The 19,969-nt window shown below is 42.7% G+C and overlaps 1 protein-coding gene across 3 annotated transcripts in view; it reads right to left on the reverse strand.

The window, feature by feature from the left end:
* Window positions 1–19,282, reverse strand: part of LOC134211740 (scavenger receptor class B member 1) — a 152,212-nt gene extending 132,930 nt beyond the window's left edge. For 2 of the 3 annotated variants that reach the window (XM_062688912.1, XM_062688909.1), the window contains exon 1: window positions 18,897–19,280. Coding sequence is in view for 2 of the 3 variants with exons in the window: in XM_062688909.1 (XP_062544893.1) it covers window positions 18,897–18,948 (52 nt within the window). In the remaining variant the exon portion in view is untranslated. Of the gene's footprint in view, window positions 1–18,896 lie in introns of all 3 variants that reach the window. The other variant, XM_062688910.1, reaches the window with a different exon arrangement.
* Window positions 19,283–19,969: the final 687 nt, after the last annotated feature.

Raw genomic sequence — 19,969 nt, forward strand, 5'->3', positions numbered from 1 at the left:
ATTTTTACCGCCGATGCAAATTTTTGCCAGTCAATGTTTTTCGTGAGGTCGAAAGGAACATTAACTGGCACTGATTGTTGATAGCCGCTTTTGATTGTGGTGACTCCTCTTTAGCCGTACGGTAAGACGCGCGGCTACAAAGCAATACCATGCTGAGGGTGGCTGGGTTCGATTCCCGGTGCCGGTCTAGGCAATTTTCGGATTGGAAATTGTCTCGACTTCCCTGGGCATAAAAGTATCATCGTGTTAGCCTCATGATATACAAATGCAAAAATGGTAACTTGGCTTAGAAACCTCGCAGTTAATAACTGTGGAAGTGCTTAATGAACACTAAGCTGCGAGGCGGCTCTGTCCCAGTGTGGGGATGTAATGCCAATAAGAAGAAGAAGAAGAAGAAGAAGACTATCGGCATGTGGTCACTACCATGGGGATCTTGGATTACCTTCCACGTGCAATCTAATGATAGTGAATTAGAGCATAAAGACAGATCTATTCGACTTTCCTGACCTTGAGGTCCTATTCGAGTTACTTCGCCTGTGTTCAAAATATTCAAGTTGAAATCGTCGCACAAATCATAGAAAATTGGCGCTCTGTTATCGTCTCTAGTTTCGCCCCATGCAATACCATGTGCATTCATATCACCCAGTATTAAAACTGGGGATGATAAAAGAGAGACTGCGCTCCAAAGATGCCGACGATTAAGTGAGGCATTTGGGGGAATATACACTGAAGCTATGCAAAGGTCTTTATTCGTTACATTTACTTGGCAACACGTTACACGTAGTTTGTTCCGATTGATCTGATGATAATCAGTTTTCGGAAAACGACGCGTCAAGTCACGTTTGATTTGCATAATAAAAAGCCCACTTGCCGTTTTTCATACAAAATGGTCAACTTTGGAGATCTAGATCTAGATTGCGTGTGAACCAATTTAGCTGAAAATTTTACCAGAGCTCAGATATAACTTGAATTTTACCACACCTGAGTTTCGACCATATTGATTCATAGGGTAAAAAAAATATCGCGGTAATACCAAAACGATTTTTTGTGGCAAAAAATAATTTTATAATATCTTGAAAACTACAACTCTTAGTGTACAAGTATATTCCGCAAATTTTTTTGTATTGCCAAAATACGCGTTTTTGTTGAATAAATCATCAGTTTACAATCCATAGAATTCGAAATATTTAAAAAATAATTTTTTGTCGAAAAATTCATTTTGGTATTTCCACAATATTTTTTTACCCTATGAACACATCTATGAATGAATATGGTCGAAACTCAGGTGTGGTAAAATTCAAGTTATATCTGAGCTCTGGTCAAATTTTCAGAAAAATTGGGTCACACGCAATTGAGATCTAGATCTCCAAAGTTGACCATTTTGCATGAAAAACGGCGAGTGGGCTTTTTATTATGCCGGTCACTGTATGTTGAACTAACATTCCTTTCCTTCCTTCCGTGATTGTAAGGACATGGCTAGGAATGGAACTGCTACTGTATAGGAAAAGGTACTACAGTCGGGATTCGCTGGTTGGGATCTTAATACTTGGGTCACTTTTTAGTTGGGCCTCCGCTGGTTGGGCAATGGCCCAACTAAAAAGCAACCGTACGTCAAAATTCAATGTAAACACGGAAAACGGGATTGGGCGTCACTGGACATCATTTGTGATGTTCAAGTCGAAATACACGTGTTCAAATGGCTGTCAGTTGACCCAACTAAAAAACCGGATTCGTTAGTTGGGCCGAGGTCGTGGCCCAACCAGCGAATCGCGACTGTAATCCCAAGTACCAAATTGCGACAATATACACTCAGAATTAAGAATAAACAAAAATAGTTTGAATTTTAATCATTTTATAGTACGTTCAGATTATGAGCTATATCACTTGATATAGAGCATCTTGACATCAGTGTTTGTACATCTAGTTTTCACTGGAAATAATGCATATGGCATCTCATGTCAAGATTCGCTATATCAAGTGATATACTGCCGCTAACCGCAAGTCGAGCACATCTGTATATGGGCGTCCATATACAGATGTGCTCGACTTGCGGTTAGCGGCAGTATAGCTCATAATCTGAACGTAGTCTTAGTTTTTGTCACATTTATAGTACGTTCAGATTATGAGCTATATAACTTGATATAGCGAATCTTGACATGAGATGGCATATGCATTATTTCCAGTGAAAACTAGATGTACAAACACTGATGTCAAGATGCTCTATATCAAGTGATATAGCTCATAATCTGAACGTAGTCTTAAACATAACCTTGTATAAAAAGTATACTGTCAAACATTAAAATCTATACTATGGCTGATTTGTGTTTGAAAATTTAAAACTGAATTATGATTTCTCTGAAAAGTGTAAGAGACATGTTTTCTGTTTGTTCATTTAAATTCTGCGGTTCTGAAGCGTATGGCAAATCATATTTAATTGTTTAAACGTAAGTTTATCGATATCATTCTGTTGTAAACCATCTTGATTGTGTAAATTAAACATGAAATATCCCCCTTTTGCAGGTGCTTCTACACCAAAGTTGTCAGCACACGAGTCGCGATAGAAAAATTACAGGACGAAACTGGAAATGATCTTATTGGTGGCTGCAGTAGCTAGACCAGGTTAGACCAAACAAAGATTACCACCATGAACAACGCGGGGAGGTTCAACAAGTGGCATAGGTGGCAGAAAAAGCCTGCAGGCGGCGGAACAGATTCAATGGGCGAAGGTAAAAACCTGATCGGACAGAGTGAGAGGCAGCGGTCTTAGAATGTTATCTTGTTATACTGGAACTGGACCAGAACCGAGACAAGAACAGGAAAAATGTACGGTACTCCATCTGTACGGTACTCCATCGTACGGTAAATACAAATAATCACCGTATACGGTAATTAGACTACCGAACCAAATGTAAAGTTAAATTTGATATACGAACTCCGGTAAACTAAAATGATCTGTCAGATTCGAGGACAGATTGGCAGTCACTTCCAAAATGAAGTCTTTGAGGTTCGCTTATGGTGTAATAGTTCGTGGTTTTACCACCTTTTACAGTGACAGGAAACTCGTAGTAACTCGTTGTTTGACAATGGAAAAAGTAAGTAGCTTTAAGCTAAGAAATATTAGCTATCCTATGTGATAACACGATAAAACTTTTCTTGACTAATACTACTACTACATAATATTTATCTACAGGTGGAAGACGACCTCACATCCCTGGTTCCGATGCTGCCGTTTGCGTCAATGCTGCCGTTGATTCAATGGGGATAAAATGTATATAAGTGTGAATTTTGTTTTTTTTGTAAGCCAGAATTGAGTTTATAATAAAGTTCTTGAATAGAAATGGAAAGCGTACATTATGATGGAAGAAATATGTTGTAAGTAACTCCGAAAATGTTGATTAACATTGACAAATAAAAATTGACGAACAGGTTCAAGAAGCACGCTGCTCGAACCGAACCGAACAGTATAGTAGTTTTGACATTTGATAAAAATCCATTACCGAATCGTACGGTAATTTTTGACAGATGATCAAAAATATATTTAGCACCGAACGTTCAATAGTGTTTGTTTGCATTACCGAACAGATTACCGAACGTTCAGCTGTTGAAAGTTCGGTAAAAAATTGCCGTATACTGTAAAAATAAAATGTGCAAGCCGCGTATCGCCGAGTGTTTTCCAAGGTCTGTCGTGGCGTCTGTAAACGCACGTTCCACGGGTTGGCTTCAGTGGTCGTTATTTGCTTCCGGTCGTTATTCGTTCGGGCGCTGGGATGGGGCACAGCGCCGCTGGGGTGGGTGTTTGTGGTTGGACGCAGAGACTGACGAAGGCAGGTTGAGCACACTGCCGAATACGGCAAAACGCCGCCGGTGCCGGAGGTTGTGGTTGGATACGGAGGCTGGGGAAGGCAGGTTGAGCACACTGCCGAATACGGCAAAACGCCGCCGGTACTGGAGGTTGTGGTTGGACACGGAGGCTTTCTCCCGGGTATTATGGGCTCGCCGAACGCCGCAGGTAGGGTAAGGGTTGACCACGTGGATTTCCCCGGGCACTTCCGTCCGAAAATTGTCGGATGACGAACGACTGAAGCCAAACAATTGGCATACCGTCGATGGCCACCATGCACGGTTGGCCCGAACGAATAACGACCGGAAGCAAATAACGACCACTGAAGCCAACCCGTGGAACGTGCGTTTACAGACGCCACGACAGACCTTGGAAAACACTCGGCGATACGCGGCTTGCACATTTTATTTTTACAGTATACGGCAATTTTTTACCGAACTTTCAACAGCTGAACGTTCGGTAATCTGTTCGGTAATGCAAACAAACACTATCGAACGTTCGGTGCTAAATATATTTTTGATCATCTGTCAAAAATTACCGTACGATTCGGTAATGGATTTTTATCAAATGTCAAAACTACTATACTGTTCGGTTCGGTTCGAGCAGCGTGCTTCTTGAACCTGTTCGTCAATTTTTATTTGTCAATGTTAATCTTAACATTTTCGGAGTTACTTACAACATATTTCTTCCATCATAATGTACGCTTTCCATTTCTATTCAAGAACTTTATTATAAACTCAATTCTGGCTTACAAAAAAAAAACAAAATTCACACTTATATACATTTTATCCCCATTGAATCAACGGCAGCATTGACGCAAACGGCAGCATCGGAACCAGGGATGTGAGGTCGTCTTCCACCTGTAGATAAATATTATGTAGTAGTAGTATTAGTCAAGAAAAGTTTTATCGTGTTATCACATAGGATAGCTAATATTTCTTAGCTTAAAGCTACTTACTTTTTCCATTGTCAAACAACGAGTTACTACGAGTTTCCTGTCACTGTAAAAGGTGGTAAAACCACGAACTATTACACCATAAGCGAACCTCAAAGACTTCATTTTGGAAGTGACTGCCAATCTGTCCTCGAATCTGACAGATCATTTTAGTTTACCGGAGTTCGTATATCAAATTTAACTTTACATTTTGTTCGGTAGTCTAATTACCGTATACGGTGATTATTTGTATTTACCATACGATGGAGTACCGTACAGATGGAGTACCGTACATTTTTCCTGTTCTTGTCTCGGTTCTGGTCCAGTTCCAGTATAACAAGATAACATTCTAAGACCGCTGCCTCTCACTCTGTCCGATCAGCCGAAAAAAATTTCAGCGTCCAACCGCAACCACCAACACCGACGGCGTTTTGCCGTATTCGGCAGTGTGTTTGGCCTGTCTTCGTCAGTCTCTGCGTCCAACCACAAACACCCACCCCAGCGGCGCTGTGCCCCACCCCAGCGCCCGAACGAATAACGACCGGAAGCAAATAACGACCACTGAAGCCAACCCGTGGAACGTGCGAACGTGCAACCGCAACCCCCAACACCGGCGGCGTTTTGCCGTATTCGGCAGTGTGCTTAACCCGCCTTAGCCGATCTCCGTGTACAAACAAAATCACCTGTCGGCGGAAAACCTACACCATAATTACCACCATCGCCCGGCCTTGAGTGGCGGGTATTCGATCATCCTAAAGCCAGGTAGCATGCAGACACGGTCTGTTAAATCGCATTCCAACAATGGGCCCCAACGTCTCCCGCCGGCCATCCCGCTACTAATCCTATGAACTAACCCTAAACAAAAACTTAAAATTAAATAAAACAATGCTTTAAGATCTATATTTCATTTATAATGTCCGTCTCTGCCTCCTTAATGTCGTAGGCCCCTTAAGCAGGTTTCAAGTTGACCCTGACCATTCCGTGCCGATAGTTCGAACGAGCCAGACGTGTGTGCAGTGTCTCATCGCGGATTGTGTTCGGTAGTGAAAAGGCTATTGTGTGGTGCGCTCCTACCTACGGATCCAAGGCGATCGCTGTCGGCGAGTGAAGTAGCTGCTTCTGGCGACGCCAGTGAAGCAGGCTATTGTTACTGCTGCTACCTACAGCAGCAGGGGCAGATAAGTAGAAACGTTTTTATTGTTCTCCCATCTGCTTGAACTCTGAATCTGACTGATAGAATAGATAAAATTAGTTTTTTTTTCTGATTACCTATTAGTCTTAAGTTAACATAAGCAAAATCACCCTTCCACCTTGCGGGGTGAGAATGGAGACAGAGACTGTTGAAGGCAATGGGCCTCCAAAAGATGCAGGGCGCACACGATTGTACCATGCGGCTTCGCCTGGGCCTTGGGTTGTTTACTTTCGGCAGAAAGTGAAGAGCCTAGATTTTCTGGGCATAAAACGAGATTTGACGCGTCGTTTTACGAAGCTTGAATTCAACCAAATCAACAGGAACAAACTACGCATCACCGCACCTACATACCAGGTGGCGAATGAAATTGCTGGCGACAGGGCGTACAATGTTGAATATTTAGTTTATGTGCCCTCGCGGGAGGTCGAGATAGAAGGCGTAATCAACGCAGCGAGCTTGACTTGCAAGGATGTGCTTGCAGGGAAAGGTCGCCTAAAGAACGCCCTGCAATCTACCGTAGATATTCTGGACTGCAAGGAATTGCATTCAGCAGCCACGGTAGATGGCAAAAAGGTTTATTCCAAGTCAGGCTCGCTTCGGGTGACATTCGCCGGTTCGATGCTTCCAAAATATGTCGATATAGAAAATATGTTGTTTCCGGTGCGTCTTTTTGTGCCAAGGGTATTTAATTGTACCAATTGCAAACAACTTGGTCACACTGCCGAGTTTTGTGACAACAAACCACGTTGTGCTAAATGCTTCGAAAGTCATCGGGAGGAGTCCTGTCAGCAACAAGCCACAAAATGTGCTTATTGCGGTTTGAACCCTCTTCATGGTTTGCAAGAATGCCCGGTGTACAAAAAGCGCACCCAAAAAGTGAAGCGCTCGTTGGTACAGCGCTCCAAGCAGTCGTATGCGGAAATGATTAGGTCGCAAGACACATCCGCCACAGCCACTGCATCGACTGCTATTTCAGCCACCGTTCGTTTAAGTGATTATTATGATTCCATATCAATCGACGAATTGGACTCTGACGCAGCCGACATGGATGATTCTGCGGAGGTACACGTGCCCGAAAAGAGGAAGCAACCGTCTTCCCCGGGATCGCGCCGTAAGAGAACAAAAGTCATCCATAAAAGCTTGCCAAAATCTGAAGGCAATGGGGGTTTATTTAAAATCCCGAAGCAATCTGTCCTTACTGCTTCTTTTGATCCTAGTTGCAGAAAGACATTCCCGCCATTGCCTAAATCCGATGTTTCGAAGAAACATCCGGCTAGGAGAATCAACGAAAGAAAAAAAAACAAATTCGCACTTCTAGAAAAAGTATCCCGTCCAAGCGAGGATTGATCTCTTTTAAGGACCTTGTGGACCGTTTTTTGAACTTGTTCAATATTCCGAATTCATTGAGGCCAATCATTGACCTCTTTATTCCAACAGTTGAAAGTTACCTGAAGCAATTGACTGTTTCATGGCCCCTTCTTGCAGAAATTGTATCTTTCGATGGATAATACGACCATACAAGATACAGTCACTGTACTGCAGTGGAACTGTCATAGTCTAAAAAATAAATTGGACGTGTTCAAGTTTTTGATTCGCAATTCCGATTGTGATGTATTTATTTGCTCTCTGTGAAACATGGCTTTCTTCCGAAGACGAAATCAACTTCCACGATTTTAATATTATTCGCCAAGATCGGGATGATCATTATGGTGGCGTTCTTTTGGGGATAAAAAAATGCTACTCCTTCTACAGAATTCTATTCCGACTGTTCCTGGCTTAGAAATCGTCGCATGCCAAGTAAATGTGAAGAATAAAGATCTTTGCATAGCTTCAGTGTACATTCCTCCAAATGCCTCTATTAATATCGTCGACATTTTTGGAGCGCAGTCTCTTTCCTATCATCTCCAGTATTGATATTGGGTGATATGAACGCACATGGTATTGGATGGGGCGAAACGTATGACGATTATAGAGCGCCTATTTTCTATGATTTGTGTGACGATTTCAATTTGAATATTTTGAACACTGGTGAAGTAACTCGAATAGGACCAAATGGTCAACAAAGCCGTATTGATCTGTCTTTATGTTCAAATTCACTATCATTAGATTGCACGTGGAAGGTAATTGAAGATCCCCATGGTAGTGATCATATGCCGATAGTCACCACAATTAAAAGTAGCTATCAACAATCTGAGCCAGTTAATGTTCCTTTCGACCTCACGAAAAACATTGACTGGCAAAAATTTGCATCGGCGGTAAAAATTGGTATTGAATCAACTGATACTCTTCCACCTTTGGATGAATATCGATTCCTTACTGAGTTGATTCAAAAAAGCTCACTAGAAGCTCAGAAACGACGCGTTCCAAGTACATCTGTCATAAGAAGACCAGCCACTACTGGATGGGATGATGAATGTACTAAGTTGTATTCTGAGAAATCTGATGCCTTCAAGGCCTTCCGTAAACACGGAAGGTCCGAGCTTTTTGAAGAGCATTTGAGGCTCGAAAGAAAGCTCAAAAATCTTCTCAAGGCAAAAAAAACGTAGCTACTGGCGACGTTTTGTCGAGGGACTATCACGAGAAACCGCAATGACAACACTTTGGAAAACGGCCCGCAACATGCGGAACCGCATTTTCACCAACGAGAGTGAAGAATACTCCAATAGATGGATATTCAACTTCGCAAAAAAGGTCTGTCCAGATTCCGTACCAGCAGAACCGCTATTTCGAGGATCAGTCAATGATCCCTGTTCTTTGGGTGGACCATTCTCAATGCTGGAACTTTCTATGTCTCTTCTTTCATCGAATAACTCTGCTCCGGGATGCGATAACATCAAATTCAATCTTCTTAAAAATCTTCCAGATATCGCAAAAAGACGATTACTTGACCTGTACAACTGTTTCATGGAGTACAGCATTGTACCACCTGAATGGCGACAGGTCAAAGTAATAGCTATTCAAAAGCCTGGGAAACCAGCGTCTAATCACAATTCATACCGACCGATTGCCATGCTATCATGCATGAGAAAATTATTGGAGAAAATGATCCTTTCAAGAGTCGACCATTGGGTCGAAGAAAATGCATTGCTTTCAAATACTCAGTTTGGATTTAGAAAAGGGAAAGGAACAAACGATTGTCTAGCGTTTCTTTCTTCAGATATACAACTGGCCTTTGCGCACAAGGAGCAATTGGCTTCAGTATTCTTGGACATTAAGGGCGCTTTTGATTCTGTTTCCATAGAAGTACTGTCAGGCAATCTGCACAGTAGTGGATTACCCGTTATTTTGAATAATTTCTGCACGCTCAGACAACTTGCAGATGATGCCGTGGTCTCTCTAAGAGGTCCATGTGCAGCTGTCTTGCAAGGACCATTGCAAAGTTACCTAGATAATCTGACTGTTTGGGCCAGACATTTAGGGATCGAGTTTTCACCGCAAAAAACTCAGTTGGTTGTGTTTACTAAGAAGCGGTATCCTGCTCAACTGAAACTCAAGCTGTTGAATGATGACATCAACCAATCTTTATCTTCTAAATACCTTGGGGTTGTGTTTGATTTCAAATGTACCTGGAAACTCCACATTGAGTATTTGATACAAAAATGCCGGAAAAGGATCCATTTTCTACGTTCTATCTCCGGAATATGGTGGGGTGCTCACCCGGAAGACCTCATCAAACTCTATAGAACGACTATTCTCTCTGTTTTAGAGTACGGCTCCTTCTGCTTCCTCTCAGCAGCTGATTGCCACCTGATCAAATTGGAACGAATTCAGTATCGTTGTTTGCGTATTGCCCTTGGCTGCATGCATTCAACGCATAACATGAGCCTGGAGGTGCTTGCTGGAGTCACTCCTTTAAAGCACCGTTACTGGGAGCTCTCACTAAGAATACTCATCAAATGTGGAACAAGTAACACACTTGTTCTAGACAACTTCGATAATATGCTTGAACTAACTTGTCGTTCAAGATTCCTGAGAGTTTATCTCAACTACATATCATCAGATCTTTGTCTTGCGTGTTATAATCCCCCTCGAGCTCACTTCACCAAAGACAGTTCCTCAATTATATACGATCTGTCCATGAAACATGCTATTCAAGGAATACCAGATCATCTTCGACAAATATCTATTCCCTCACTTTTTTCTGAAAAATATGAACATGTCAATTGCAAGAACAGATATTTCACTGATGGTTCTCGCATCAACGGATCCACTGGCTTCAATGTAACTTCAACCACCTTCCGAAAACTTCAGGAATCGTGTTCGGTTTATGTTGCTGAGCTGGCAGCAATTAACTTCGCTTTGGGGATGATTTCCAATCAGCCCGTAGACCATTATTTCATCTTCTCGGATAGTCTTAGTTCTGTCGAGGCACTCCGGTCGATGAAACCTGTTAAGCACGCATCTTACTTTCTTACAAACATAAGAGAGCAGATGCGTGTTTTGGTCGAAAGATCATTCAAGATTACCTTTGTTTGGGTCCCTCTCACTGCTCAATCTACGGCAATGAGAAGGCAGACTCGCTGGCAAAGGTGGACGCACAGGAAGGATAGGTTTATGATAGACAATTCTCGAGCAACGAGTTTTTCCCATTAGTCCGTCAGAGTACTCTTCAAAGTTGGCAAAGAAATTGGACACACAACGAACTTGGACGGTGGCTATTTTCCATAGTTCCTAAAGTTTCTGCGCGAGCGTGGTTCAGAGGTGAGGACTTAAGCCGAGGCTTCATTCGCACGATGTCGAGACTTATGTCCAATCACTATTCACTAAACGCACACCTCTATAGAATAAACCTGGTTGATAGCAACCTATGTAGGTGTGGAGCCGGTTACGATGACATCGATCACGTAGTTTGGTATTGCTCGGAAAACGACGCCTCCAGAGAGTAATTATTGGATACCCTTGTGGCCCGAGGTAAACAACCCTACAGGGAAGTAAGAGGTGTTTTGGGGGATCGCGATGTGGTTTATATGCAGGCCCTCTATGCCTCTCTTTGCTCGTCTGACATAAAAGTCTAATTCCCCTATCTTTTTTCTTTCTCGTTTTTGTTTTTGTCTTATTGTTCTGTGTAATACGAAGCTATGGCCATCCGGAAGATGCTCCCTGACGAACCACAACTCGAGCCCGACGCTACGCCATACCGTTATTGACGTCAAATACCCGGATGAGCAGCTGAAATACCTCAAACCTAAATCCCAACCTAGTCCGTCCTGAAATTACGCAATCTAACCTTGAGTCGCCACGAGTATCTTGGTCTATACCCTTTCCCCTTACTAACTGTTGATAATAAGATGATATCGATTGTAAATATCATAAAGTCTCGGCTCCGTTAAGTGTTATACACGCCTGAGCCTGCCAAATAAACACAATAGATAAAAATATTTTCTATAGTTCCAAAAGTTTCTGGGCGAGCGTGGTTCAGAGGTGAGGACTTAAGTCGAGGCTTCATTCGCGTGATGTCGAGACTTATGTCTAATCACTATTCACTAAACACACATCTGTACAGAATAAACCTTGTCGATAGCAACTTATGTAGGTGCGGAGCCGGTTATGATGACATCGATCACGTAGTTGGGTTCGCTCGGAAAATGACGCCTCCAGAGAGTAATTATTGGATACCCTTGTGGCCCGAGGTAAACAACCCTTTAGGGAAGTACGAGGTGTTTTGAGAGATCGTGATGTTGTCTATATGCAGGCCATTTATAGTTTTCTTTGTGCTTCTGACATCAAAATTTAATATTTTGTTTTTTTCTTTCTTCAAAGTTTTTTTTGTTTAGTCTCTGCCTTTTTGTTCCGTAGAGCTCCATAGCTCTTGCCATCCGGAAGATGCTCCTAGTCGAACCATTCCTCGAGCACGACGACACGCCACATCGTCACTGACGCCAAATGCCCGGATGAGAAGCTGAAATTTCCTTATCCCAAATCCTAAGCCCCGTCCATCCTTGAACATTGTAAACTAACCTCGTGTCACCACGAGTACGCTGGCTCCTTCCCCTCTCTTATTAACTGTATAATAAAATGATATTGATTGTATATATCACAAAGAACCATGGCTCCTTAAAGTGTTATACACGCCTGAGCCTACCAAATAAACGAACTTGGAAAAAAAAAGTTGACCCTGAGAAATTTGGTGAGCTAGTTAGGGACGTCTGGACGTCCAGTCCATAGACGTGAGGACGTCAGGGAGATTGTTGCATCATTTAATGCATTAGATTCATGAAGAATGGTTAAAAAGTGAATGAAAGACTTAACTCGTCAGTGTTTTAAAAACTGTCGGGTGGTATTAGATTAGAATGTATAGGTTCCATTTTGCCGGTGCTCTGCTAAATCGTATCAAGCACCAATAAAAAATTCAAATTTTTTAACCAAGTTTTCGTGTAGCAAATTCAATTGATCACAAATCGCACCAGACATCGCTCAACGCCATAACTGAGGATATCCTATAACAAATGTACGCATGAATTGATATGAAATAACGTCCGTTTTCCTTTTGCGAACAAAATATCTCAAGCCAGTCAAAAAGCCGTTTGGTACGGTTTGGCAGAACCCCGACCATTTGGAAATAAAAAAAAGTTGTTCGGGACCCCTTAATATTTTTTTTAAATACCCAGTAAATTAATGTGACCAGATAAATTTTGTGTGAGCGCGGGACAAAACAAAAGTTCATAGTTCAATTTGTTTTAGAAATGCACTCAGAACTTATTAAAAGGGTTTAGTTTGCTAACCTTTCGATAAATGGTAACTCATTTTAGAAGTCGAAGCCTACGCTGAATGTGCAGCGCAATGTAGCTGTCATTGAGTTTCACATCGTTTTCAAGTTTAGCGGTCCCCTGTCTGGTAACTGTAAAACTGTTGCAATTATAGAATTGCAGTTAAAGGACTTTCAGCTGTTAAACGTCTGGTGTATATAATTTTGTTAGAATATTATTTTTTAGTAGCGATATAAACAATGATATCGAATCTCGAAAATTAATTTCTGAATAATCTAAGTTACCTAACAAAAGTAGATACTGTGATGAAGAATTAACTTTTTCAGGACGGATGGGTCATATATGCCCAGCGCGCTGGTTCTTTTGCTCCAATTTATTTCCAAACGGGTGAGTCTGAATGAATATCGGCTCGGAATACCAAAAATCCCGTCCTATTTTAAATTACTTGGAGACCAGAATCCGGCATAAAATTTTCCCGAAATGTGAGGATTTCGCTCCAAAAAGCGTCAAAACCCAATCGAAGAGAATTTTATGTTCAGGTATAGATTTACTATCCATTATTTTAAGCATAGAAAGTTATTTTAATGAACACATCAAAGAAAAACACGTTGAAATCATGCAATGATGCAAATTGCAAGTCGAACATGAACGATGAACGATTCTCTGGGCAATGAGTCGGGTGACTCGCGCTGGATGTGAATTTTGGATGAGATTTGAGAATTTGAGCCTTTACACAAGGCGCCGTGCCATTGGTACTTCGCGTACCTGAAGGAATAAAATAGACCCCATCTCGCGGTCCTTAGCCTCTTACCCAGCAACTCCTATCCCTACCTCCCCGCGGTGCTGGCCGGGATACGAGCAACCTTAGGGAAGATCGGGTAACCAATCCCGGTGGGAACTATGGTCGTATGCTGACAGGGAAGGGGGGTTTGCTCCTCTCCGGAGGTGCAAATCTTATTGAGCGTCTGTTCTCCATGTCAGGATCGGCACACAACAGCGTCTGTTCTCCATGTTAGGGGCGGCTGATCATCGTCCGAGTGCCAGCGAGGGACTCTAAGTGAAACTGTGCACCATGGTCCACCGGAAATAAGGAGGAATGGTCCTCCGGAAATTTAGGGGGTTTGGTGTCAGGCCCTGCAAGCCAGCCTTTAAAAAATCATAAGCAACGAACAATCAACAAGAGAGTACGGACCGAAACCATCGGCGAAGACCAGTGCGACGAAAAGGGACTAGCGATTGGAAACTCGGTTCATCGGGAGCACACGCATACTCGCCGATGTGCTCAAGGACCGTGGATTCGGCATCGTAGCGCTGCAGGAGGTTTGTTGGAAGGGATCAATGGTGCGAACGTTTAGAGGTAATCATACCATCTATCAGAGCTGCGGCAACACACACGAGCTGGGAACAGCTTTCATAGTGATGGGCGATATGCAAAGGCGCGTGATCGGGTGGTGGCCGATCAATGAAAGAATGTGCAGGTTGAGGATCAAAGGCCGGTTCTTCAACTTCAGCATAATCAACGTCCATAGCCCACACTCCGGAAGCACTGATGATGATAAGGACGCATACTACGCGCAGCTGGAATGTGAGTACGACAGCTGCCCAAGCCACGGCGTCAAAATCATCATAGGAGATTTGAACGCTCAGGTTGGCCAAGAGGAGGAGTTTAGACCGACTATTGGAAAGTTCAGCGCTCACCGGCTGACGAACAAAACGGCCTACGACTAATTGATTTCGCCGCCTCCAAGAATATGGCCATTCGCAGCACCTACTTCCAACACAGCCTACCGTATCGGTACACCTGGAGATCACCACTGCAGACAGAATCACAAATCGACCACGTTCTGATTGATGGACGGCACTTCTCCGACATTATCGACGTCAGGACATATCGTGGCGCTAACATCGACTCTGACCACTATCTGGTGATGGTTAAACTGGGCCCAAAACTATCCGTCATCAACAATGTTCGGTACCGACGACCGCCGCGGTACGACCTAGAGCGACTGAAGCAACCTGATGTCGCCACTGCATACGCGCAGCATCTCGAGGCAGCGATGCCGGAAGAGAATGAGCTCGATGGGGCCCCTCTTGAGGACTGCTGGAATACAGTCAAAGCAGCCATTAACGACGCAGCGGAGAACAACGTCGGGTATATGGGTCGAAGTCGACGGAACGATTGGTTCGACGAAAAGTGCAGACAGATTCTGGAGGAGAAGGACGCAGCGCGGGCGGTCGCGCTGCAGCAAGGTACCCGGCAGAACGTGGAACGTTATAGACGGAAGCGGATACAGCAGACCCGCCTTTTTCAGGAGAAGAAACGCCGCCTGGAAGAAGCGGAGTGCGAGGAGATGGAACAGCTGTGCCGTTCTCAAGATACAAGCAAGTTTTATCAGAAGCTCAACGCATCCCACAAAGGCTTCGTGCCGCGAGTAGAAATGTGCCGGGATAAGGATGGGAGCATCTTAACGGACGAACGTGTGGTGATCGAAAGGTGGAAGCAGCACTACGAGGAACATCTGAATGGCGCTGAGAGTACAGGCAGTGAAAGTCAAGGCAGCGGAGGAGAAGACTACGTCAGTTCAGCGGACGATGGAAGCCAACCAGCCCACACCTTGAGGGAAGTTAAGGATGCCATTCAACAGCTAAAGACCAATAAAGCAGCTGGTAAGGATGGTATCGGAGCTGAGCTCATCAAGATGGGCCCGGAAAAGCTGGCCACTTGCCTGCACAAACTGTGAGTCAAACTGTGCACTGTCAGAATCTGGGAAACCGAACAGCTACCGGAGGAGTGGAAGGAAGGGGTTATATGCCCCATCTACAAGAAAAGCGACAAACTGGAGTGTGAGAACTTTCGAGCGATCACCATCCTTAATGCCGCCTACAAAGTGATATCCCAGATCATCTTCCGTCGTCTGTCACCATTAGTGAACGAGTTCGTGGGAAGTTATCAAGCCGGCTTCGTTGACGGCCGCTCGACAACGGACCAGATCTTTACTGTACGGCAAATCCTTCAATGCCGTGAATACCAGGTCCCAACGCACCATCTGTTCGTTGATTTCAATGCGGCATACGACAGTATAGACCGCGTAGAGCTATGGAAAAATATGGACGAGAACAGTTTCCCTGGGAAGCTTACCAGACTGATCAAAGCAACGGTGGAAGGTGTGCAAAACTGTGTGAAGATGATTTCGAGCGAACACTACAGCTCGTTCGAATCGCGCCGGGGACTAAGTCAAGGTGATGGACTTTCTTGCCTGTTGTTCAACATTGCGCTAGAAGGTGTCATGCGGAGAGCCGGGGTACGATTTTCAACAGATCCAGTCAATTTATTTGCTTCGCGGATGACATGGACATTGTCGGCCGAACATTTGCAAAGGTGGCAGAACTGTACACCCGCCTGAAAGGTGAAGCAACAAAAGTTGGACTGGTGGTGAATGCGTCAAAGACAAAGTACATGCTTGTGGGCGGAACCGAGCGCGACAGGGCCCGCCTGGGAAGCAGTGTTACGATAGACGGGGATACCTTCGAGGTGGTCGAGGAATTCGTCTACCTCGGATTCTTGCTAACGGTTGATAACAACGTTAGTCGTGAAATACGAAGGCGCATCATCTGTGGAAGTCGGGCCTACTACACTCAAATTAATGTAATGATTATTTTTATGTGCGAAACTCGCATAGAAGTTGAAAATTGATCTGGTTTCCCATTTTAAGTGCAACTTAGCCCTCCTTAGCCGTGCGGTAAGACGCGCGGCTACAAAGCAAGACCATGCTGAGGGTGGCTGGGTTCGATTCCCGGTACCGGTCTAGGCAATTTTCGGATTGGAAATTGTCTCGACTTCCCTGGGCATAAAAGTATCATCGTGTTAGCCTCATGATATACGAATGCAAAAATGGTAACTTGGCTTAGAAACCTCGCAGTTAATAACTGTGGAAGTGCTTAATGAACACTAAGCTGCGAGGCGGCTCTGTCCCAGTGTGGGGATGTAATGCCAATAAGAAGAAGAAGAAGAAGAAGTGCAACTTATACGAATTATATGTAATCGTAATGGATAACATAACCGTCTGCAAGCATTTTATATGCAACGTTCTGATATAGTTATTACATGCTGCATATAGAGTTGCTTCTATAGACAACACAAATTGAAAGAAAAAAACAAAGCAACGAAACGGAAGTTTGGAAACGATACCAAAGGAAAACCATCTGAAATGTTGATATCGACTCAAAGGTAAGTTAAATTACGTTCATGATACCGCCTAAACAATCATTCCTAATGATTCATAAATATTTGATTCTTGCAGTTTACAGCTTATTGCCGCAGCAGAAAAAATCTTTGAAAAGAAAATTATGCAGCACACACCAACAAGACGCTGACGCTTGATCATCCCCCGCCATCGGATACCTAAAACACGTTTTGTTTTGGTGAGAAGACCGCGGATGTGGGTACGGAATTTGGTGCGGCTAAATTCGATCTCGAAATCAGCAGGGATGAACTGTGTCAAAAGGTGGATTTGGAGCTGTAATCTGCATTTTTACATAAAAACCATCCGATAGCAATTCTTAAGCCTTAGACGCAATGTAACGAATCGGTGATGAAAACAAATGTCGATCCGGCCGTTTCCGACAGTTCCGCTGCATTGCGTAGGAGGCTTAGGGGCAAGCCAGAGTAAACGCGACGAGCGATGCGACGCGACGCGACTCACGTAAAAGAATAACAATCATTATCAACAGGCTGTCAAATTGCACTGTCGCGTCGCGTCGCATCGCACGTCGCGTTTACTCTGGCGGGCACCTTAACAATATAATCCTCCGAATCCTGTTGTTTTCCGTTTTCGTTTTATTGCATTACGTTATAAATAAATGTGAATCCATGTGAATAATGACAAAATTACTCTAAAAATATAAACAAAATTGAAAAAAAGTGCGTTGTTAATATATTTCGACCAGTAGTTTCAATATTGAAAATTATATGCAATACTTATAATGCCTAACGTTAATTCGTAATGCGTTTTATGTGCGAAATAATGAAAATATATTCGCGACGCACATAAATATAATATATATTAATTAAATCGACAAAAATCTAACAGCTCTGCACATACTTTTTAAGATCGAAACTCACTGGTCAAATTTTAAGTGCAAAACTAATGCAAATAATAATTATATTATTCTGAGTGTATGGGCTCCAGAAGAAACTGCGGTTGAAAAAGATTCGCCACCGCACCAAATGTGTCATGTACAAGACGCTTATAAGACCGGTTGTCCTCTACGGACATGAAACATGGACAATGCTCGAGGAGGACTTGCAAGCACTCGGAGTATTCGAGAGACGGGTGCTTAGGACCATCTTTGGCGGTGTGCAAGAAGACGGTGTGTGGCGGCGAAGAATGAACCATGAGCTCTCCCAACTCTACGGCGAACCCAGTATCCAGAAGGTAGCTAAAGCCGGAAGGGTACGATGGGCAGGACATGTTGCAAGAATGCCGTACAGCAACCCTGCAAAGATGGTGTTCGCTTCCGATCCGGCAGGTACGAGACGGCGTGGAGCGCAGCGAGCAAGATGGGCAGACCAGGTGCAAAACGACTTGGCGAGCGTGGGGCGTATCCGAGGATGGAGAGATGCGGCCTCGAACCGTGCATTGTGGCGTCAAATTGTTGATTCAGTGTTATCTGTTTAGATGTTAACTAAATAAATGAATGAACAAGGCTTGAGTAAATACAAACTATAAAGATAATTTTGTCTGAGTCACAGATTCACATTCTAATCTTGACTTCTATGATCCATATATAAATACATACAAAATGTTTGCTTCAGTCAAAATCATATATTTAAAAAAATCTAATATGTCTTTGATAATACTAAGAAATAGTTAATTATGTATTCATTTTTTCTCTATTTCGCGGGACATTATCTAGAAATAAGTTAAATGCGGGACGTTTCGCGGGACGCTTTTCAGCGCGGGACAAATAGTGAAACGCGGGACGTCTGGTCACATTACAGTAAATGAAAGACAAGAATCTATATTTTCACGTATTTGAAAGTTTAGCGATATTTTTTGTGATAATATAGTTCTATTGAACACGCCGTGAGGTATTTGGATTCAGGATTCTCGTCAATCCAAACAATTTTGTTTTTATGATTTTATTAAAGTGTTTTTAGAAATCAATGTAGGTAATAAAAAAAAATCCAGCACGTAGAATGAAAGACAAGTGTGAACTTACCGTGGCATATTTTATAATGCTTCATCTTTTCCTTAGGTTGTTTTGTATTCATTTCAGTTGTGTCTTTGACGCAATATTGAACTAACTGTGTATGTAATACTCGACGCAATTGCGTGTATTATCAGTCAAAATATCTATTATCTTTTTTCACTACCGATAAGAATTTGAACCTATGTTTCACACAACACTTATTAATGGAGGAACATTTATTCAAAAATATTTGAAGCTCATTATTATAAACTATCTATATTCTCGATTATTTGTTATGAAATGCCCAATGTTTTAGTTTTCTATGATGCGCACTTCAGCTTCCAAGTATAAGACTAACCCAAGAAGTTGTTTCGAACTTCATCGTTGAGAGAACGTCCAGGCTGATAACGATTGCTGTTCGATTGACGGTATTTGTTTGATGCTTTTTACTGCCTACGTTCAATTTACTATACACTATCAGAGACACACGACAATTACTAAATCACAAAACTTGCACTATGGCGCAGGATAAGCTGCGAAATGCATTTTTTTTATTGCGGTATATTTATTGAAATTTCTTATCAGTACATATCACAAAAACAGACATTTTGAGAGGTTTGATTTGCTTTATAGAAAACCCCCTACGGATAGTCGATCGTCTTGACTTGATCACATTCCTACAGGATACAATGTTACTAAAATTGTAATATTCGAGCAATAAAATTGCGAAAAGGTTAAAATTGACAAAGAAAGTAATAATTTATTTCCTGTTTGAATGCTCAAAAGCACATTAAATGGAAAGATATGCTTAAGTCATACTGACGATATAGTGTCATGAAAATGAAGAACTGAGAGTAATAATCTCAAGCTACGGGGCACGTCAGATTTTGGTTTCAAATTTGTGTTGGCCTAATTTCTCCTGGTTGACATATCGTGTACTCATCATGGACCTTTATTTACTATCAACAAAAACCAGCCTAATTTATTATCCTAGAAAAGCATGACCAGAAATTATTCGACATTAGAAAATTCAACGGCGCCGACAGGGATAGAACCCACTTTGATGAGAGGCAGGCACGCTTGCAACTCAACCACCGGTGCCG

The sequence above is a fragment of the Armigeres subalbatus genome, chromosome 2, assembly GCF_024139115.2.
Source record: "Armigeres subalbatus isolate Guangzhou_Male chromosome 2, GZ_Asu_2, whole genome shotgun sequence".
Lineage (NCBI taxonomy): Eukaryota > Metazoa > Arthropoda > Insecta > Diptera > Culicidae > Armigeres > Armigeres subalbatus.